Raw genomic sequence first — 23,030 nt, 5'->3', positions numbered from 1 at the left:
TTTTATGTATAGGATGTGCGTTTGCCATCACTGTTATCAAATATATAACTTCACTCGGACAGTGTAAATTACTGTATTGTTGGGAAGATGAGGAATCTTGTCCGCGCGTTCCAGAACGTTGGTGTGCGTCCCTGAAGGAAGCGCATGCGCACTAATGTACTTCCTGATACTAATTTTCGTAGCAAGGCTAGTCGTGTACATTGTTGGAGCGGACAACGGGGTTTCATTCGCAGCGTTCTAGAAATTTCCTCTCCCCATCCCCTTGTCCAATACACAGCACGTAATATTGTATATGTTTTTGGAGAAATTCTGGACTCAAAGGGAAGAATTTAAAGTCATATCGGTGGAATATTGTTTGTATTCTCATCTCGACAACACGCAGTTGGACGCACTCTGATGGCGGTCACTATCGAGGAGCTGTATCGTAACTATGGGATTCTTGCTGATGCCAAGCCGGAGGATCTGAGCCAGGTATGCAGGAGATGGATGACTACTTATCTAAGTAATTGAAGTATCTTCCAGAATAGCGCCATTTTTTTTATTCTTCAAATAAGTTACAGCAGTGGAAGCCAGAGGTGAAAGTTAGGCCGAACCACACACATTGGTTAAGTATAGTAACTAGCTAGTTAGCATCTCATGTTAAACTAACGTTAGCTTGTTAGCAAGCTAAAATGGGCCTAATTTGAAAGCTAATCCTGTTTCACTTGATTTACCCGGCGTTTGTATCGTAGCTTTCCAGGTAACTCATGGAACTAATTTACATTTATAGCAAGCAAGTTAACCAGCTAGTTACTTACTTGGCGATGTTTTATAATCCATTTTAGTTGGCTTAGCGAAGTCAAAACAGAGAATACAGACCGCTAGCTAGCTTCATGCTAGCCAATTGATTTGACCTGACCCCTATCCCACTAGCTAAATAGCGGATAGCTAGCTAACGTTAATTGTCTAAGATGGATTATTGATAGCCTTGCACAGCTCCTGAAAAAAAGTAATTGAGCCATGGCATGACTTATAACTTGTCATGCTGGTTAGATTTACAATGTAAAAATCAAAGGCGCTCTCTTACTATAGTGTTGTTAGCTAGGTAGCTACTACTACTGACAACTTGCTAGTATAATGCCAAGGGATTCAAGTATTGCATGCTTGTTGGGCAGAAGTCTCATCTCTAGTCTAATCAGTATTTTGATCAACACTAATCTGGAAGCTTTTGCATTCATGTTTGACAGTGATGTCCTGATATTACAAACTTGTTAATGTATCAAATTGTTTGGATCTGTCCTCCAGCACAAAGATGCCTATCAGGTGATCCTTGATGGCGTGAAAGGGGGTCCTAAAGAGAAGCGCTTGGCAGCACAGTTCATTCCCAAATTCTTCAGCAGTTTCCCAGAGCTGGCGGATGCAGCAATCAACGCTCAGCTTGACCTGTGTGAGGATGAAGACGTCTCGGTAAGGATTTTATCCCAGTGGCACTATCATATCCATTTGGGTAATTCCATTGTGCAGAATGGAGAAGAAAAAAAGTTAGATTTTAACCAATCAATTTAAATGAGTAGCTGTATATCTAATGCCTGGTTACAGTAGTCCTACTACTCTGTTGCTTACCGGTTGTCGGTTCTTCGTCTTTCCTCCTGTAGATTCGGAGGCAGGCCATCAAAGAGCTCCCCCGTTTCGCAGCCGGGGAGAACATCGTCAGGGTAGCAGATATCCTCACCCAGCTTCTCCAGACAGGTACAGTACTCTTAAGCTAACCCTCCTAGACATTTTCACATGTAACTTGGTGTTGTTGTGATACAAACATTTAAATTTTGATACCAGGCCAAGTATCGCTTTTACCACATACGGGGGAGTGACCTAGTGGAATATACATGCATAATGATCTGCATGTCATTATGGCAGTAAGGGGAAATACTGCATGAAACCTTCTTTATTCCTCACTTAATAAACACACATCTAATCCTTCATAAACACACACACTACTCTCTCTCCCACAAACACACATCTCCCTCCCTTCATCACACTCTGTTTCCGTCTCTCTCATAAGTACACTGCTCCCTACTTTTAAAATGTTAAGCACCAAACGGAATTGAAGTAACACCAGAAGGAGAATGGTTTTTAATATCGTTTAGGCCAACATGAATCCTTCCTCTTTTTTAGAAGCACGTGTCATGAGTAGCAGACCCTTTTCCTTACTTCCTGGGCCAATCAAATTAGCCTAGACCTACTGTCAAGTTACCGGGTTGTTAGCTAGCTAAGTAACATGACTGAACAAGATTGTTTTCAAACCAATAATTGGTTACCCCGGATTAGTTTAAGATGGCCCGCGGCATGGTTTGTGAAATTATATAAAGTATTATATTATAAAAAAAGTGAATAAAAATATGCATAACAGACAGTGCAAGGAGGAAATAATTTGAAATACATTTATAATAGGGGGATAAAACTGTCAGAAAGGAATCTCATAGAAAGAAAAAAAGGTGTCTGGTAATATGGGTCATAATTTTACCCGTTTAGGCTTGTGCTCAGTTGACCCTCTGGCACTCGGGAGGCTGCGTTACAGCGAACTTGCAGTCTACTCAGACGGGCCTGTGCCCATAGTTATAACAGGCAATGAAATTATATAATGTATCAACTTTGCCCGCGCTACTCCGATGTAACAAATATAAGAGGATTCAAGGACTGCAGTGATGCATTGTTGTCTCTACCTTCTTTCCATTTGTGCTGTTGTCCATGCCCAATGTTTGTACCATGTTTTGTGCCGCTACCATGTTGTGTTGCTACCATGTTGTCATGTGTTGCTGCCATTCTATGTTGTTGTCTTATGTCCCTCTTAATGTAGTGTTGTGATGTGTGTTTTGTCATGTTATTATTATTTTTTTTAACAAAAATGTATCCCAATCTCCTCAGGATGCCTTTTGGTGGACTGTCATTGTAAATAGGAATTTGTTCTTAACTGATTTGTCTGGTTAAATACATTTAAAAAATCCCACTTGCCATCACGGCAAAATTTTATTTTAAAAACTGATAGAGGAATAGATCAAATTGTATTTGTCACAGGCCCCGAATACAGCAGGTACACCTTACAGTGAAGTGCTGAATACAACATGTGTAGTAGACCTCAGTGAAATGCTTATTTATGAGCCCCTAACCAACAATGCAGTTTAAGAAAAAATAGGAATAAGAAATAAAAGTAACAAGTAATTAAAGAGCAGCAGTACAATTGCAAGATTATATACAGGGAAAGCCCATAGAGAAGGAGGTGAGTGAGGGGTGGACGGAGAGAAGGAGGCGAGTGAGGGGTGGACGGAGAGAAGGAGGCGAGTGAGGGGTGGACGGAGAGAAGGAGGCGAGTGAGGGGTGGACGGAGAGAAGGAGGCGAGTGAGGGGTGGACGGAGAGAAGGAGGCGAGTGAGGGGTGGACGGAGAGAAGGAGGCGAGTGAGGGGTGGACTGAGAGAGGGAGGCGAGTGAGGGGTGGACTGAGAGAGGGGTGGACTGAGAGAGGGGTGGACTGAGAGAGGGAGGCGAGTGAGGGGTGGACGGAGAGAGGGAGGCGAGTGAGGGGTGGACGGAGAAAGGGAGGCGAGTGAGGGGTGGACGGAGAAAGGGAGGCGAGTGAGGGGTGGACGGAGAAAGGGAGGCGAGTGAGGGGTGGACGGAGAAAGGGAGGCGAGTGAGGGGTGGACGGAGAAAGGGAGGCGAGTGAGGGGTGGACGGAGAAAGGGAGGCGAGGGAGGGGTGGACGGGGAAAGGGAGGCGAGGGAGGGGTGGACGGAGAAAGGGAGGCGAGGGAGGGGTGGACGGAGAAAGGGAGGGGTGGACGGAGAGAGGGAGGCGAGGGAGGGGTGGACGGAGAGAGGGAGGCGAGGGAGGGGTGGACGGAGAGAGGGAGGGGTGGACGGAGAGAGGGAGGCGAGGGAGGGGTGGACGGAGAGAGGGAGGCGCGTACCAGTGGCTGTTGCTTGAATTCAACTGAATTTATTAACATTTTATAACAAGTGCAAGCAGGTTCTTTAGATCGGTAGGGCTGAAAATAATCGGTAGTATCATATGAAACGTTACTGTGTTGTTCTAAAACTGTTGGTATTGGGATGTTTTTGTAATGTACAATTACCATGGGAACGTTACCGGTATACCGAGCAACACTCGTACCTTGTATCAAACCTATGTAGCATGTGCCCTGTTGAGGGGAAATGTTTGTACTCTCCTGGGAGTGGACTTTATGTATACCGTGGTGTTTGGGTCGGTGTCAATAGGAGATATGTACCGTCTGGGATGCTGTTGGACCAATATTTATACTCTCTTCTACGTTGTTGTTTACAGAAGATTCTGCCGAATTCAACCAAGTGAACACAGCTCTGGTCTCCATCTTCAAGATGGACGCGAAGGGTAAGTGTCCATTTTTTTTAAACATTTCAATTAAATATATTTTTTCTCGTGTATGGGTTGGTTTTCAATTGTGAGATGACGGACAACTTCACGAGTCCACAGGCAGGATGCAGTGCCTCGTGCTCTTGTATACACTAGTGAAAAGGCAGGATGCAGTGCCTCGTGCTCTTGTATACACTAGTGAAAAGGCAGGGCGCCCTGCCTCGTGCTCTTGTATACACTAGTGAAAAGGCAGGGCGCCCTGCCTCGTGCTCTTATATTCGTGCAATGCTCTAAAAAGAAAAGAGTAGTTCATAATAAATTTGTTTTTTTCCAGGTGTTTTCATACCTGACTGTATTCCATGCCGTCTGTTGTGTAGAACTCTGAAACAACGCTTTAGTAAACATGTAGCAGGCCTTAATCCCAAATGAATGGGTGAAATGGGCACCGGAATAGATATTTTAAAAAATTAACCATCCTAGTTAGTAGGTAGTCCTAGTTAGTTGAGGTGAGCATAACATGGTTATAATACCCTTTTCTTTGCCTCGGGTGCCCCCCCCAGAGGCAGGACTTCTGCATAGCCTCTTTATGTCCTGTGGATAACCAACCTGCATTTCTCTATTCTGTCTCAGCTACACTAGGAGGTCTGTTCTCTCAGATCCTGCAGGGGGAGGACATAGTGAGGGAGAGGGCCATCAAGTTCCTCTCCATCAAGCTGAAGACCATGCCTGAGGACGCCATGACCAAGGAGGTGGAGGACTACATCTTCACCGAGACAAAGAAGGTCTGTTCCATAGCGCTCTGCTCTGGTAGCAACGATCCGTGTGGTGAACCAACTCACTGCTTGGGGATGGTTAGTAGAGCTCTTTGTGAGAGGGCTTGGATAGATTCTAATTTGTTTTTATTACTATTAATTGACGAACTGAATACAAGAGCTCCGTAGGAAGGATCTGTCACCTAGTTGGAGGTAGGATATATTTGTAACTGGTGACCTGTGGGTCACGGTGACTCCTGGGTCATTTTCATTAGAGCACATCGTAGCAAAATGTCTTGAAAGCAAAAAATTACTTTCTTGTTGGGCAAGTCCTGGTAGTCCCTCCCAGTTTTAGTCAGTTTTCTTCTGTTTGATGCCTACTGAACACGACCCAGCCCTGTGTCCCACGTTGACCCTGTGTCCCACGTTGACCCTGTGTCCCACGTTGACCCTGTGTCCCACGTTGACCCTGTGTCCCACGTTGACCCTGTGTCCCACGTTGACCCTGTGTCCCACGTTGACCCTGTGTCCCACGTTGACCCTGTTCCAACCCCAGGTGCTGGAGGATGTGACTGGGGAAGAGTTTGTGCTGCTGATGCGGATCCTGATGGTGCTGAAGGGCCTGCAGACGATGAGTGGACGGCAGCAGCTGGTGGAGCTGGTGGTGGAGCAGGCCTTTCTGGAGCAGGCCCTGAACCCCGCTGACCCCGACACTGTGGATCGCCTGCTGCAGTGCACGCGCCAAGCACTGCCCCTCTTCTCTGTGAGTGATACACACACACACTAACACACACACAGGCCATAATAATATACTCCACCTCTTCTCTGAGAGTGATACACACACACACTATAACACACACACGGCCATAATAATATACTCCCCCTCTTCTCTGAGAGTGATACACACACGGCCATAATAATATACTCCACCTCTTCTCTGTGAGTGACACGCAGACATTCTAACATACTATACTCCACTTAGTGTCTTCCAGTACAGTGAGTTCATAGTCATTTTTGTGTGTCCCCTGTGGGACTTGAACCTGCCACCTTGGCTTTGCTAATGCCACACTCTTACCAACTGAAGCAACTGCTTATCTCCCACTCACAACACACGGTATCACCAAACACACTGGGGGAAATGTTGTTTTACAATGCTTACTATCACCATACACACACACTGTAATTGTTTGCAAAATGCTAATTGTGTGTTTGCCTTTACGTCTCATTTTTACTTATTTTCTATTTATGCGTGTTTGTTCAAGCTTCTGACCTCCCCCTAAAACAAATGTTCCTCATAGACAAATGAACTTGAAACTCATTATTTTTACACTTCCAGAAAAATGTCCATTCCACCCGCTTCGTCACTTACTTCTGTGACCACGTCCTGCCCAACCTCAGCTCCCTGACCAGTCCCGTGGCAGAGCTGGACATTCAGCTAGAGGTCAGTTACCACCCTCCCCTGTACCAACCGTACAAAGTTCAGGCAACTAGTCCTCCATGTTGGCTCCAACATGCCGGGGACAATAGCATTGATATGTGGCGTGTGTGTGTAGGTGTTGAAGCTGCTTGCTGAGATGAGTCCATTCTGTGGAGACATGGAGAAGGTGGAGACCAACCTCACCATGCTGTTTGAGAAGCTGCTGGTAAGTAACAGCCTAGCGCAGCTCAGCCTTCTCATGGGGTTAGGAGTGCTTTCACCATGCTGGTATCTCTGGTACCTTCTAATGGGGTTAGGAGAGTTTTCACCAGACTGCATACCGCTATATCTAGTTGTTGATTTTGGACCAGCTTATGTAACAGTCTGGTTTATCAGACTGGTAAAAGGCCAATGGACCAAACAGACCGTGCCAAGGTATGAGGCTGATGTTGGTTATGGTGTGTTTTGCCCTTAACCGGTCCGGACCGGTGGAAGGCTAACTGGTCCACCCTTCCTCCCTGTGTCTAGGAGTTCATGCCGCTGCCTCCAGAGACGGAGGGTGAGAACGGCGAGAACACACTGAGCGACGAGCCTAAGCTGCAGTTCAGCTACGTGGAGTGTCTCCTCTTCAGCTTCCACCAGCTGGGCAAAAAGCTCCCCGATTTCCTCATTGACAAGATCAATGCAGAGCGCCTCAAAGACTTCAAGATCAGGTAGAGGAGGGTTTGCCCCGTAACCTTTTTTGGCCAAGTTCGCTTGTCTTTTTGAAAAGTGTTGTGGCATTTACATTTATTTTGGTCCCTATTTTCATCAGTCATCTGCGTTTTGACAAGGCTTCTGTTTAATTTCTATCAGTCTACTGTAGCGTGTGGATGCCAGTAATGTTAGTGATTGTTTACCGAGTCATAGTTTTATTTGTGTTTTTTTTAAATGTTTTTTAAGTCAGTCTAGTACCCTTTTGCAGACAGACTTTACTGAATGTTGCCAGTCATTTTTATCTGGCCATGTTTTTCAGAAACTAGTTCATACAGTCCTGTTATGAACACATTCCTTCCCGGATAAGTCTTTTCTACAGGTCGTCCAGTGTGGGAGTAGATGTGGGTGGGCGTCTTATTTGAATGAATTCGTTGGAATAACACCCATCACAAAGAAATTCACTATTAGATCGTTTTTGGCACGTCCTAAAACACAAAACGAATCATGTATTTTCAAAAGATTAGAATAAGAGGTCGACCGAATATTATTATTTTTCAACACCGATACCGATTATTGGAAGACCCCAAAAAAGCCGATGCCGATTAATCGTGGCAATTTTTTTGGGGGGGATTAATTTTTTACATGTTATTTATTTGTAATAATGACAATTATAACAATACTGAATGAACACTTATTTTAACTTAATATAATACATCAATAAAATAAATTTAGTAAAATAAAATCAAAATAGCCTCATAAATGAAACTTGTTCAATTTGGTTTAAATAATGCAAAAACAAAGTGTTGGAGAAGAAAGTAAAAGTGCAATATGTGCCATGTAAGAAAGCTAATGTTTAAGTTCCTTGCTCAGAACATATGAAAGCTGGTGGTTCCTTTTAACATGAGTCTTCAATATTCCCAGGTAAGAAGCTTTAGGTTGTAGTTATTATAGGAATTATAGGACTATTTCTCTCTACCATTTGTATTTCATATACCCTTGACTATTGGATGTTCTTATAGGCACTATAGTATTGCCAGTGTAACAGTATAGCTTCCGTCCCTCTCCTTGCCCATACCTTGGCTTGAATCAGGAACACATTAACAGCCACCCCCGCAGCAGCTTTACCCATGCAGAACAAGGGGAACAACTACTCCAGATCTCAGAGCGAGTGACGTTTGAAACGCTATTAGCGCGCACCCCGCTAATTAGCTAGCCATTTCACATTGGCTACACCAGCCTCATCTCGGGAGTTGATAGGCTTGAAGTCATAAACAGCGCAATGCTTGACGCAGAACTAAGAGCTGCTGGCAAAACGCACACAAGTGCTGTTTGACAGCAGGCTTGTAAGCATTCAGCTGCCTACCACCGCTCAGATGCTTGTATGCTCAGTAAGATTATACAGCGTGCAGGACATGCTAGATAATAACTAGTGATTATGATTGATTGTTTTTTATAAGATAACTTTAATGCTAGCTAGCAATTTACCTTGGCTTACTGCATTCGCGTAACAGGCAGTCTTCTTATGGAGTGCAACGAGAGGCAGGTGGTTATAGCGTTGGACGAGTTAACTGTAAGGTTGCAAGATTGGATCCCCCGAACCGACACGGTGAAAATCTGTCGTTCTGCCGCTGAACAAGGCAGTTAACCCACCGTTCCTAGGCCGTCATTGAAAGTAAGAATGTGTTCTTAACTGACTTGCCTAGTTAAATAAAGATTGAATAAAGGTGTAAAAAAATATATATATAAAATCGGCCAAATCGGTGTCCAAAAATACCGATGGGATGATATCACTGTCCCAATTGGAGCTCATTGTATTTTTATAGTAGGCTAAGAATATAATGAAATATAACAGAATAAATGACACACATAAGGATATATTTTTCCTGCATGGCAACGTGTGGAACTGCCGTCCATATAAACAAAGAGCCCATGCCAAGTCCATGTTTTTTTTTTATTCAATTTTTATCCTCTTTTTCTCTTTCCTAACCTCTCTGTTTTGTTAGGGAGCAGGGGTAGGGTCTCACGTTGAGTATCTTCATTATTTATACCCGTAGAAAATAATGGCGTTCTCAAAATCATTTGAGTCTCGTGTTCAAATTTCACATCCTCCGTTGGGCTTTTGGAGTTGCATTTATGCAATTGAGCCAAAATAATAGACGTTTACCTGATTTAGGCTACATTATAGCATGCTAAATGTTTCTGAGCAGCGATAGATGGAGCTGTCCCACCTCTACTTATTTAGAATGAACCTAATATACAGACAAAGATTCAGTGAAACAAAACCACTTTAAGGCGAGTCACATGTTGGTTGGGAGTAGGCCTAGGCTACGAAGCGACTGCGAGTGAAGAGCAAAATAATCTGTTAGTTAAACTACATAACATGCTGGCAAAATGTTCTGATCAATGCAAAATAATGAGCCAACTAGACAAGATAATCGTGAGCAGCACTCGCCTCAACTTAGCTAACATTTCCACAGCCTAACCAATATCCAAACGGCGATTCGGTGAAAATAAAAAAATATTCACGGTTGTCTACAAAACAGTGCTGAAATAGTGACTCCACAGTTAGGTTAATGCTTTGAATAGTTTATAACAATTTAATATATATATTTTTTTCTTTATTTAACCAGGCAAGTCAGTTAAGAACAAATTCTTATTTTCAATGACGGCCTAGTGGTTTAACTGCCTGTTCAGGGGCAGAATGACAGATTTGTACCTTGTCAGCTCGGGGATTTGAACTTGCAACCTTCCGGTTACTAGTCCAATGCTCTAACCACTAGGCTACCCTGCCCCCCTTACAGTAAGCAACTGTTTGATGCATTCAATTGCATTAGCCTATTTTATTTCCATATTTTCTTTGTCATTCAGTGATATTCATTCCCACTGTAAGTCTTTATGGATCCATCCAGTTGTGGTTGAGGAAACAACAACAGTGCGTGTGGTGGGCAACGCGACGAGATGGATGAAGTGACATGCCTCGCAAAGTTTACAACTGCCAGGATGATAGTAGTTAGCTGCCTAGCAACCACCAAGAGCGTGCCAATACCGCCTCAGCATTACGTCTACGGTTCATACTCGGCCGTACGCAGAACTTTCCCGAGATCATTACTAGGTCGGTTGGCGGAAATATGTAACTAAAAGTTGGTGGGATGCTGAAGATGGCGAGGAAAAATGTCTTGGTTTGAAAGGTGTATAACCCAAGTTTGTTATTTCTCTCCTGCCTCCAGATTACAGTACTTCGCCAGAGGGCTGCAGGTGTACATTCGCCAGCTGCGAGTTGCCCTGCAAGGCAAGACTGGAGACGCACTGAAGACCGAAGAGGTAGCTATGTATCATGGCTGTTGTTTCTAGTTCTAGTCACTAGTTTTGTTTCTTCTTGACAAGCCTCACAGTTGTTCTGATTTCAATGAAGCGCTGTAGACCGTTTTCTATTGTGAGAAATTCCCTGATGGTTATATTGTCTTTCCATCTCAGAACAAGATCAAAGTGGTGGCTCTGAAGATCACCAACAACATCAACGTTCTGATCAAGGTGAGGCGTTCAAAACACTTGGTCGACCCTGAAATGCACTTGGTCGACCCTGAAACGCACTTGGTCGACCCTGAAACGCTAGCTGACATTCTCATTACTTTTCCCTTTCTCTGCAGGATCTCTTCCACAACCCACCTTCGTACAAGAGCACAGTCACGCTGTCCTGGAAGCCTGTCCAGAAGGCTGAGGCTGTAGCGTAAGCCTCTTTCAATGTTGTCACGGGGAATCTGGTGACCCAGAATATCGGGTTTCTGACGAGGTGTTCTTTAACAGTCTTAAAGATGCATTACGCTGTCAAAAATCTAAATGGGTCAGATGTTTTCAGATCTCCAAAAGTAGTCCGTCAGGGGGAGTTCAGTGCCAGGCCGTCTGTTTTGTAAATTGGAGTGTAATGTTCATTCATGGGATTCAGTCTCATCTCAACGGACCAGCCCATATCAATGACTGATGAATGGATTTGTAATGCATTATACAGGGACACTAGCAACTTGTTAGTGGCAAATCTTCAGATATAAAACACCATTCGATCAGGTCACCTGGGGTCATAACACTGTGACCTTTGCCCTCTTTGCCCACCACAGTCTGAAGCGCCCGTCCGGGGAGGATATGGGTGCAGGCAGTACCATGAAGAAGCAGCTGTCCCCCCCCCTGCCCCGGAGGGACGCACGGCAGATCTACAACCCCCCCAGTGGCAAGTACAGCGCCACCATCGGCAACTTCTCTAACGGTGAGGGTGGCGGCGAGGGTGGCACACTGAGCCATAGCTGGGTTTTAGGGGCACCGGGTGGAAGACAGACGTTGCGCAGACATATGTTTTTTTTTCTCATATTGTCTGACACTTTGTCTCTTCTACATAAGTAGAATGCTCTTGGTGTAACTTAGTCACTCTGGGTGAGATGATGTACTGACTGAACTGTGGTCATGTTTTGGGGGCCTACTGAGCCTCTCCAATGTGTGTGTTGGATATTGTTCACTTCCACCGTGTATTGTGCCACGTACACCCTTTCTGGTTACTTGAGTGACCGAGGTGCACATGCTAATGATTTGATGCTAGAATGTACCGTGTTCATAGGATAGTTATAAACTGGGTCGTTTGAGGCCTGAATGCTGATTGGCTGACAGCCATGTTATAACAGACCGTATACCACAGGTATGACAAAACATATTTTTACTGCTTTAATTAAATCAAATCAAATGTATTTTTATAGCCCTTCGTACATCAGCTGATATCTCAAAGTGCTGTACAGAAACCCAGCCTAAAACCCCAAACAGCAAGCAATGCAGGTGTAGAAGCACGGTGGCTAGGAAAAACTCCCTAGAAAGGCCAAAACCTAGGAAGAAACCTAGAGAGGAACCAGGCTATGTGGGGTGGCCAGTCCTCTTCTGGCTGTGCCGGGTGGAGATTATAACAGAGCATGGCCAAGATGTTCAAATGTTCTAAAATGACCAGCATGGTCAAATAATAATAAGGCAGAACAGTTGAAACTGGAGCAGCAGCACGGCCAGGTGGACTGGGGACAGCAAGGAGTCATCATGTCAGGTAGTCCTGGGGCATGGTCCTAGGGCTCAGGTCCTCCGAGAGAGAAAGAGAGAATTAGAGAACGCACACTTAGATTCACACAGGACACCGAATAGGACGGGAGAGGTACTCCAGATATAACAAACTGACCCTAGCCCCCCGACACAAACTACTGCAGCATAAATACTGGAGACTGAGACAGGAGGGGTCATGTTGGTAACCTGTTTGTAATAGCAATAAGGCACCTCAGGTTTGTGTTATATGGCCAAAATACCACGGCTAAGGGCTGTGTCCAGGCACTCCGCGATGCGTAGTGCTGAAGGACAACCTTAGCCGTAAGCAATAAGGCCGTGTGGTATATGGCCAATATACCACGGCTAAGGTTGTACTTAATGCGGAGTGCCTGGATCAGCCCTTAGCCGTGGTATATTGGCCATATACCACAAACCTGTGGTGCCTTACTGCTTAATTAACCCAAATCAGGCATTGTTTTCAAGCTGAGCCCTCTGTTTCATGTGAGCAGTTGAGAAATCTGCAACTGAATGGAAGGGAATGTTTCCATATTACGATCCTTTTGAGCTATGAAACACATGAAGTAACACCGTTAGTTTTTCCTTTTATAGGCTGTTGGATCCCTTCAAAATAAGGCCCAGAGGTTATTCCTGGCCAGGTCTAACAGTCAGGAAAATCTCCTGGCCCTTATGATGATTGTTCATACTGATCCCCTGTCTGTTGTGCCCGTCTTGTGATTCCAGAGCAGCGCGGAGGCTTCAGGGGCGGCCGGGGAAGAGGATTCGGAGGCAGGGGCCGAGGCCGAATCTACTGAGTCCACCATCACACACACACTACACACACTGAACTGCAGCACATCAGGATCCCTGCCGTAACCAAGGGGGTCTCCATGACCACCGCTCCTCAACCTGTGTCCACTTGTTCTTTTTCCTCCGCCTCCAAACACCTGTGCAAAGGAAGTTGTTGTTTTTTTGGTCGTTTCCTGCCCTCAGAGTAAATCCACTTCAAGGAGACTGGGATTTGGACTTTCCTACCTGACATTTCCACCCTCACACTCTTGCCTGGTGAAGCGATTGTTCAAGTAGATCCTTGTGGTTTTAGTTTTTTATTAGTATTTTTGTGGAACCAGAGACTGACAAGTTGTACCTGATTTGATATTTTTGTCAGAAAAAAAAAAGTTTTATAAACTGTTGACAAATGCATTCTATCTTTTTATTTCTTTAAAAAAAAAATTGAGCTTGGATTTGGATTGGCCTTCTCTCTTCGCTACTTTGTATGAATCCAAATGTTTTCGTCAGATTTTTTTTTAAATCAAACTTATATTGATGTCTCCACCACCATGCCCTTTTGTTTGTGTAAAACCTTGTTAAAAATAAGACAATTACATTGAAAACCAATGTATTCTGAATTTTTAGGTAGTAGGAAAAACTAGATTATTTCCTCTGCAAAACAGGCTGTGTGACGCCGAATAGATGATTATTAAAGTCAATTTGTTTTATTGGACATTGGGTGTCTTTTGAATCAGCCAAGGCAGATTTAGGACTTGGGAGTTCAATTTTAATTAACTCCCAAGTAACTTTTCTACTCAATTTAAATGAGTTTAGAGTCTCAATTTGAGTTTTCCATTCATGTTTTGCATGCTTTTTTTTTCTTCTTTTTTTAAATATTTCTCCCAGTGTTATTTAAAAACTTTTGGATTAAAAAAAAGGAAATCAAATCTGATTGGCATACATGATTGATTTATTTGAGTATTTTTCTACCAAATGGTCCTTCAAAGCTTTTCCTCACTATGCAGTATACAGAAGTTGACCTGTGTTGTAGGTTCTCTGCTTTATAGTTGGTGGTGTATCGTCTATATAGTCAATCAATGCAAAAGACAAAACGGACTCCTGGGGTGCATTCGGGTTGAAGGAAACATAGCAACTGTTGATTTGAATGCAACCAGTGCTGTTCTGAATGCCGCACCCCTCCACACGCGGGAGCAAACATACCTCCAAGCTTGTGGTATTTGGGACATATGTGGTGTTTGGTATGTACTGTTATTAATTGTTGCTACAAAAAAAAGACCCAACTGAACACAACCCCCTGTTTTAGCTTGTATTGAGCTTCACTTGCTAGGATTTGTTCATTTGATTTGATTTAACTTTTTTTTTTTGTAAAAGAACTGGTGTTTTCTGAAGCCCAAGTGACCTTGCTGTCAAAGGAAGAGTAAGATATCTTGAAGGAAATTACATCCCACTGTTTCCAGTAGATCTGAGAGGAATTAATATATATTCATGTTATGGTGGATTGCTTCGTCCTGCCTTGTGATTTGCTGGGTAGAAATATTAACATATTGCTTCCACCTAACCAATCCACTCAGTTCCACAGCAGTGGAATTCAGCAGTGAAGTACTCCCTTTCACCCTCAGCACCACAGGAAGGAATGGCTTGACATGGTTTCTATAGAGATTTAATAATATTGGTGTGTTAAATGTATTTCATTTTCCTAGCTAAAATATTACTGGTGATCTTTTGATCTAAAGGTGACACAAACATTTGTGCTTAGGTTGCTGATGATTCTGAAGCCTCTCAAGCTGCCTCCTAACCCTTTTCTTCAGCACCTTGGACAGGGTTTTGACTAGATACTATAGTATACAAAGTATGTCAGAATTGACTTTTCGTAGCAGGTTAGGAGAATTAACGTAATGGGATAAGGTTGGGGTTAGCTTCAAAGCAAAAACAATATCTGCTTTTTGACGTCTATTTGACCAACTGTAATCTATCCAGGCTTGGAGAGAATGACAGCAGCAAGGTGAAAATTGAAACACATGGCAGCTGTTGGAGAGGCCTCCACAGAACACATGGCAGCTGTTGGGGAGGCCTCCACCGAACACATGGCAGCTGTTGGAGAGGCCTCCACAGAACACATGGCAGCTGTTGGAGAGGCCTCCACCGAACACATGGCAGCTGTTGGAGAGGCCTCCACCGAACACATGGCAGCTGTTGGAGAGGCCTCCACTGAACACATGGCAGCTGTTGGAGAGGCCTCCACCGAACACATGGCAGCTGTTGGAGAGGCCTCCACCGAACACATGGCAGCTGTTGGAGAGGCCTCCACCGAACACATGGCAGCTGTTGGAGAGGCCTCCACCGAACACATGGCAGCTGTTGGAGAGGCCTCCACCGAACACATGGCAGCTGTTGGAGAGGCCTCCACCGAACACATGGCAGCTGTTGGAGAGGCCTCCACCGAACACATGGCAGCTGTTGGAGAGGCCTCCACCGAACACATGGCAGCTGTTGGAGAGGCCTCCACAGAACACATGGCAGCTGTTGGAGAGGCCTCCACCGAACACATGGCAGCTGTTGGAGAGGCCTCCACCGAACACATGGCAGCTGTTGGAGAGGCCTCCACCGAACACATGGCAGCTGTTGGAGAGTCCTCGATCGAACAACACAACATGGCAGCTGTTGGAGAGGCCTCGATCGAACAACACATGGCAGCTGTTGGAGAGGCCTCCACCGAACAACATATAACAGGGCCTCTCCAAGGGCTTGTTGAGAAGAGTGAACAGAATCTTACAGCAACAGAAAGACTAGCAGAATATATGGTAGTCCAGTCGTTGTGTGTGTTTATGTCAGGAAAACATGACCGCTATATAGATTGTAAGTAATCGTTTGCATTTCTGTGTGTAGTCAGAGAGCGATGTGGGTCTTTTTAAACCCAAAGTGATAGAAGGACAAGTGAAAAAGGGCAGCATAGACACCTGTATGCTTCTCTCCTCATCACTCCCTCCCTCTCGGTCTGTCCTGGACTCCTCCCCTCCACTTTTCACCTTCCCTCTCCCCCTCTGTTTAGTCCTGGCGCAGACCCTTTCATCAACTGGAGAGGGGAGGAAGGGAGAGCTAATTTTAGCTAAGGCCCTGCTATCTGGGATCCACATTTTATATTTTCCTTCTCTTCCCCCCCCCCCCCCCCCCCTCTAGTCCCCCTTCTCTTCTCTGTCCCTTCCTCTCTCTCCCCTCCTCTCTTCTCACTCTCCCGAGTCCCCCCCCCCTCCCCTCTTCTCCTGTCAGGTTTGCTTGGTGCTCTTTTTTCCCCCTCTTATGTCTCCCAGATTACACCCAGTTCCCTACATAGTGGTCAGAAGTAGTGTTCTGTACAGGGAATAGGGTGTCATTTGGGATGTATCCTGTCTCCATTCCTGCACCACCCCTTCTTTCTTTCCCTCCAGCTCCCCCAGCGTCGGGACTGAGTGGGGAGAACTACTTTGAAGTAGGGAGAGTAGAATCTGGCGCCCAATAATTGAAGGAGCTAAAAATAGCGGCTGTCTTGTTAAGAAAGCTCTTTTATTTTACACACCCGGATGGAGTGCCGACTCTCTTGCTCACGCATCGCACACATGCTGGCTCGGTTCGACACGCGCTCACAGTGGGAGCTACAGGTCTGCATGTGGGGACACGTGTGTTGGAGGAGGAGGGGGGCGGTTCTTTCTCTCATTTCTGAATCGGGTGGTAGTTTCAATTCCTCACCTCTTTATCTGAATAGTTCGTTTTTCAGTGAAGCAGAAGACGACTTGTAGGAAATGCCCTACAACGAACTGATGAACATCAATACCAAGGTGGTTTATTGTGTTCATATTGTCAAGGTGTGGTTTCTATGGTTTAGATTTCTCAATTGAGCTAATGACTTAATACCAAATGTATTATATAAAAATGTATTATCTTATCAATCATTTCTTCATTCAGGAGGCTCTTTCTTGTGATTGAAATCAAACTTGTGTTGGCCACCAGCTAGCTCTCTCTTTTACATGCTGTATCGATTAGCCTGAGGACAAGATCAATTAGCCTGAGGAAGAGGACAAGATCAATTAGCCTGAGGAAGAGGACAAGATCAATTAGCCTGAGGAAGAGGTTAAGATCAATTAGCCTGAGGAAGAGGTTAAGATCAATTAGCCTGAGGAAGAGGTTAAGATCAATTAGCCTGAGGAAGAGGTTAAGATCAATTAGCCTGAGGAAGAGGTTAAGATCCATTAGCCTGAGGAGAAGCTTAAGGTCAAACTCACATAAGCAATTTACATCAATTTGCCATCAACATCCGGCTGCTGCCATCAACATCCGGCTGTGGCCATCGACATCCGGGCTGTGGCCATCGACATCCGGCTGTGGCCATCGACATCCGGGCTGCTGCCATCAACATCCGGCTGTGGCCATCGACATCCGGCTGTGGCCATCAACATCCGGGCTGCTGCCATCGACATCCGGGCTGCTGCCATCGACATCCGGGCTGCTGCCATCGACATCCGGCTGTGGCCATCAACATCCGGCTGCTGCCATCAACATCCGGCTGTGGCCATCGACATCCGGCTGTGGCCATCGACATCCGGCTGTGGCCATCGACATCCGGCTGTGGCCATCGACATCCGGCTGTGGCCATCAACATCCGGGCTGCTGTTGGCCTTTTGACATTGAACAATTGGGCCCATTTTTATAAAGTATCTCAGAGTAGCTGTGCAGATCCAGGATCAGGTCTCCCCTCTGTCAACCTAATCTTATTCATTATGATATAAAATGCTATGCTGCTCCTAGATCGGCACTCTAAATGTATTCAAATGGACCCTGAAATCCTCCACTAGAGGGCAACACAGACCAGCATTTTGTTCCCCCCCTTCCCCTGAACTCCTGCAATAATAATTAAATTTTTTGATTCTCTTTGCATTGCAGAATGCATTCTATCATTCTATTCTAGAAGCTTTGAGACTTGGGACGCATTCAGTTCGTGAAATGTTTTGCTCCTTTTTACAACGGTGTAAATAGAACATCACATTTTCCCAAAACTATGCTTACCATTCTTCAGCATTCTATAAGGTATGTTTTCTTACGTTTTGTGATCTATATGAGGGTGACCATTTGAAATCACACGTCCACAACATCCCTCTGAACCATAATAACACATGTCCACTACACAACCACTCTCTGGAGCCACCATAATGACACTTAACAGTTTCTCTTCTATTAAACGTTGCGGCCCATTGAACATGGCCCTGCTAGTCAGGTCCAGAGAATCCCTTTCTCCTCAACCCAGAATGTAAAAATTGTTCTTGGAGTCAGAACATCATAAGCACCTTGGCTGACATTCCCATTACATGGTTCTAATGAACTGTAGATCTGAGATAAGTGAATATATCTTATTAAATGATTAGGGCTTGGGACTATGGCAACCTATTGAGGTCAACATGACTACCATGATATGGATGGAAACAATACAAAGAGGGGTGTGTATCTGACTGGATGAGTATGCATTTGTCTCAGGCCGGGCTCCAGAGGGAAGTGGTGTGATTATGGGGGGGTCCAGAGGGAGGTTGGTGTGATTATGGGGGGGGGTCCAGAGGGAGGTTGGTGTAATTATGGGTGGGTCCAGAGGGAGGTTGGTGTGATAATGGTGTCTCCAGAGGGAGGTTGGTGTGATAATGGTGTCTCCAGAGGGAGGCTGGTGTGATTCCAGGGGGGTCCAGAGGGAGGCTGGTGTGATTCCAGGGGGGTCCAGAGGGAGGTTGGTGTGATTATGGGGGGTCCAGAGGGAGGTTGGTGTGATTACAGGGGGGTCCAGAGGGAGGTTGGTGTGATTACATGGGGGTCCAGAGGGAGGTTGGTGTGATTACAGGGGGGTCCAGAGGGAGGTTGGTGTGATTATGGGGGGTCCAGAGGGAGGCTGGTGTGATTGTGGGGGGGTCCAGGGGGAGGCCGGTGTGATTATGGGGGGTCCAGAGGGAGGTTGGTGTGATTATGGGGGGGTCCAGAGGGAGGTTGGTGTGATTATGGGGGGGGTCCAGAGGGAGGCTGGTGTGATTATGGGGGGGTCCAGAGGGAGGCTGGTGTGATAATGGTAATGACGTTTATCTCCTATTAAGACCAGTCATCCAGGTCCTGAGGCAGTAAAGAATAGAAGGAACCATGAGTTCTGGATGCAAGAGTTGGCCAAAATTCCTCCACAGCAATGTGAGTGACTGATCAACAACTACTGGAAGCGTTTGGTTGGAGTCATTGCAGCTAAAGGTGGCACAACCAGTTGTTTGTATTTTTGTATTTATTAAAGATCCCCAATTAGTTGTTGCCATGGCAGCAGCTGCTATTCCTGGGGTCCAGTAACATTAAGGCAGTTATATACAATTTAAAATATTACATAACATTTCATAACACTTTACCCAATTTCGAGTGTATGGGGGGCAATTACTTTTTCCCCATAGGGCCATTGGGAGTTGAAGATCTGATAACATTTAGTATTTAAAAGAAAAAATGCTAAATTAGAAAGGGGGCAAATAGAAATACAGCACTTTATGTATCTACTAACATCCGTATGTGCATTTCTCCTTCCCATGCAGTAGGGGGTGACATGTTCTTAGCTAAACCTCCCCCCTGATTTATCGTGACCAGGTATTTCCCAAACCCACCATCCGCGGAGCCTGACACCAAAACACACACTGCCGAAAATAACCAGGAAGTGGAGGTGGAGCGTGTAGCAGCAGCACCAGGAATAGAATAGAAGAATAAACATCAGAAACACTGAGCGTTGAAACGGTTCCTCAGTGAGTAATCGACTTGAGCAGGAGAACTAGGTGATTCAACAACAAAAAACATGAAACTCAATGAGCATTCAATAAATGGTTTACATATGTGACTATTGATGGTGGTAGTGTATACTAGAACCCTTATAGAGCCTATTGCTCCCCACTCTGGCTACCTAAAGCCTTGTGTTCTGATCTTATAGGCATTCAACCCCCCCAAAAAACGCTACCTCATTTCGAATCCAAGTCTTTATCCTTACAGCAGTGGTCCCCAAATCTCTTCTCGGGAAATGTTGTTGTAGTCCTGAACAAACTCACATGAACCAGCTACTTAGTCAAGGGCTTGCTTGACAAGTTGAATCAGGTGTGTTAGCTCTGGAATACATCAAGTACATGGAGTGGTTAGCGGGTCCCTGATTAGAGGGAAACTTGAATATCCTTATGTTTTAAGGCTCCAGATAAATGTATTTTTTAATAAGACCTCGCCATGGTTTTACAAGGACTGAGGGGATTTTATACCATTCAGCACCATGGGATAGCGGCATACAGATAATTACTTGATTCCCAGTGATTGATACACAAGTGATTAACTTATCGATGCAGCAGTTTGCTATGCAAACGAAACAGACACCAGGGCAAGAACGTACCTACACGGAGAAATAAATGCATCCATTGTGAACTAAAACTTTGTATTCTTCCTTTTACTAAAGAAAAGCAACGCCCGCCCCCTCATGTACAATGCTGGGAATAGTAACAGCACAGCGACGAGTGCTATATATAGCAGCCAGTAAGCGCCAGAATGTCAACTTCAGCAGGAGTGCGAGGAAGTAGCTGCTACACGTGTGTGACAGTACTCGCTATAAACAGCAACCTCGCCATAAATTATACATCGAAAAAGATTAGCTGTTGTTACAACTCCATACAAATTCAATCGCACGTGAGATTGAGCTCAGAAGACAAACACACAACATGGCGTAAATGTTGCAGCCCTATGCCAATCTATATAAAATGGATTTATTTGTGTTTATTTGGTTATTTCTGACAAAAAGGCTCGGTTATGTCGTTTTAGTTGTTGTTTTGATGTTATAGCTGATCCGACGATTGATATAGCCTATACTGTATGGAATATACACTGAGTACACCAAATATTAGGAACACCTGCCCTCAGAAGAGCTTTAAATCTTCGGCTTGGACTCTACAATGTATTGAAGGCGTTCCACAGGGATGCTGGCCCATGTTGACTCCAATGCTTCCCAGAGTTGTGTCAAGTTGGCTGGATGTCCTTTGGGTGGTGGACCATTCTTGATACACACGGGAAACTGATGAGCGTGAAAAATCCAGTAGTGTTGCAGTTCTTGACACAAACCGTGCATCTGGCACCTACTACCATACCCCGTTCAAAGGCAATTCAATATTTTGTCTTGCCCATTCACCTACTGAATAGCACAATCCATGTCTCAATTCTCTCAAGGCTTAAAAATCATTCTTCAACCTGTCTCCACCCCTTCATCTACAGTGATTGAAGTTAATTTAACAAATTACATCAATAAGGGATCATAGTTTTCACCTGGTCAGTCTATGTCATGGGAAGAGCAGGTGTTCTTAATGTTTTGTATACTCAGTGTGTATATAAAGAATTTGGGTTTGAAAGCGATATGGGGGTTGTAGTGTATTTTTATCACCTGCAACATGCAGAAATAGCCATTAAATATAGACTTCAGTTCTCAACCGAAGACGCTTGTGCAGCGAACCGTGTCTTTATTTGTGATGGGAGGAAGACGTAAAGCTTCGTTATGTAATGTAGCATGTGAACGAGGCGAGAGACAACCAGTTGGAGGGGGTTTAGGGGGAGAGAAGAGTAGACCACCATGATATGTGGTCTATGCATAAAGCGCACCAAAAACGAATAACAAGGGAACACCGTGTACTTTTGTGTCCCCGAAGATTTGGGTGTTTGGTAAAGTACAAAATGTACTCAACGTCAGAAGAACAAGTGTATTCCCAAATTCATTCGTCTTAGTCATTCGGGGAACTCGGGAGGAATTCTGTGAATGACTGGGTGAAGGGATGAATGAATGAACCCAATATGAGCGTGTGTGTGTGTGTGCGCGCAATCCTTGTCAATGGGTGCGAGTTGCAGTCAGCTACAGCTGCACGTTTGCGGGGGCGATATTTGCACATAAAGGTTTCGGGTAAAATAATAATAAGAAAACATAAAACATCCACCCACTCCAAACACACCCACTCCAAACACACCCACTCCAAACACACCCACTCCAAACACACCCACTCCAAACACACCCACGCACAAACTTTTTTCAAACGGGTGTTGCACAGTGGGTAAATGTGACAATGGCAGGACACCCGTCCGTTGATAAATATTCACCGCCTCTATTCATGCACACTCTTGTCTTGAGGTGGTTATTGTGCAGCAGCTCTGAACCACGTGATGCCGAGGGGTGGGTGGGGGGATGCTATAAATAGCTCCTATAGCTCTGCTTCCATTGACATCATTTAGGCAGGAGAGATGGAAAATAAACAGGGAGGGAGGGAAGGGATCCTTAATCTGAGGTTGAAATTCAAACAAACCCCCACCATTAATCTCTTCCACTCCCCACATCCCATCCATGCCTTCCACCCCCCGCCCCATCCAGCTCTCAATAGTAAACAACCAAAATCCTGTCGATTTCCTAGAACGACTATGCGTCGCCCGATACGAGATGGAATGGAAACCCGAAGGCAGATGGGAGGGACAGCAAACAAATGAAAATGATCCCTGTATACACACACAGGCACATGTGGGAGACGAGGGGGCCAACCACAAGGCAAATGTTTTGGAGAGCGTAATAATAGAAATGGAAAATGAAACCATGTATTATTGACATGTTTAAAATCCTGCCGGTTTTAGATAGCGGCCGAATTCTAATTTCTTTATCAAGTCATATATGCTTCCGTTATGATGGAGGGAGAGTTTAAACAGGCGGAGAGAGGCGGAGATGGAGAGGAGGCGGGTGGAGTTGAGGTGACTTGTGTGTTTATGTTTTCATAAAGGAGGACAGCACTCTGTTTCCATGGTCGGTGGTTCTTAGTCACCTCCGGAATCGTTCTCTCCAGGCAGACTTGGCTCTGACCCCTGAGTGCTGCTGCGTGACTCCTGATTGTTCCCGATGACGTCTTATGATCCATCTCT

At 45.0% G+C, this 23,030-nt stretch overlaps 1 protein-coding gene across 1 annotated transcript; it reads left to right on the top strand.

Annotated features, from left to right (window-relative positions):
• The first annotated feature begins 112 nt into the window (after nt 1–112).
• api5 (apoptosis inhibitor 5) lies at nt 113–14,016 on the top strand. The gene is made up of 14 exons (XM_020492239.2): nt 113–471; nt 1,285–1,446; nt 1,635–1,728; nt 4,320–4,385; nt 4,998–5,149; nt 5,676–5,882; nt 6,456–6,560; nt 6,673–6,762; nt 7,065–7,249; nt 10,460–10,553; nt 10,707–10,763; nt 10,880–10,959; nt 11,345–11,490; nt 13,038–14,016. The coding sequence occupies exons 1-14, from the start codon at nt 397–399 to the stop codon at nt 13,106–13,108; spliced, it is 1,584 nt and encodes a 527-aa protein (XP_020347828.1). The 5' UTR covers nt 113–396; the 3' UTR covers nt 13,109–14,016.
• Nucleotides 14,017–23,030: the final 9,014 nt, after the last annotated feature.

This window comes from Oncorhynchus kisutch, linkage group LG10, assembly GCF_002021735.2.
Source record: "Oncorhynchus kisutch isolate 150728-3 linkage group LG10, Okis_V2, whole genome shotgun sequence".
Taxonomy (NCBI): domain Eukaryota; kingdom Metazoa; phylum Chordata; class Actinopteri; order Salmoniformes; family Salmonidae; genus Oncorhynchus; species Oncorhynchus kisutch.
This window is presented reverse-complemented; position numbering and strand designations above follow the sequence as displayed.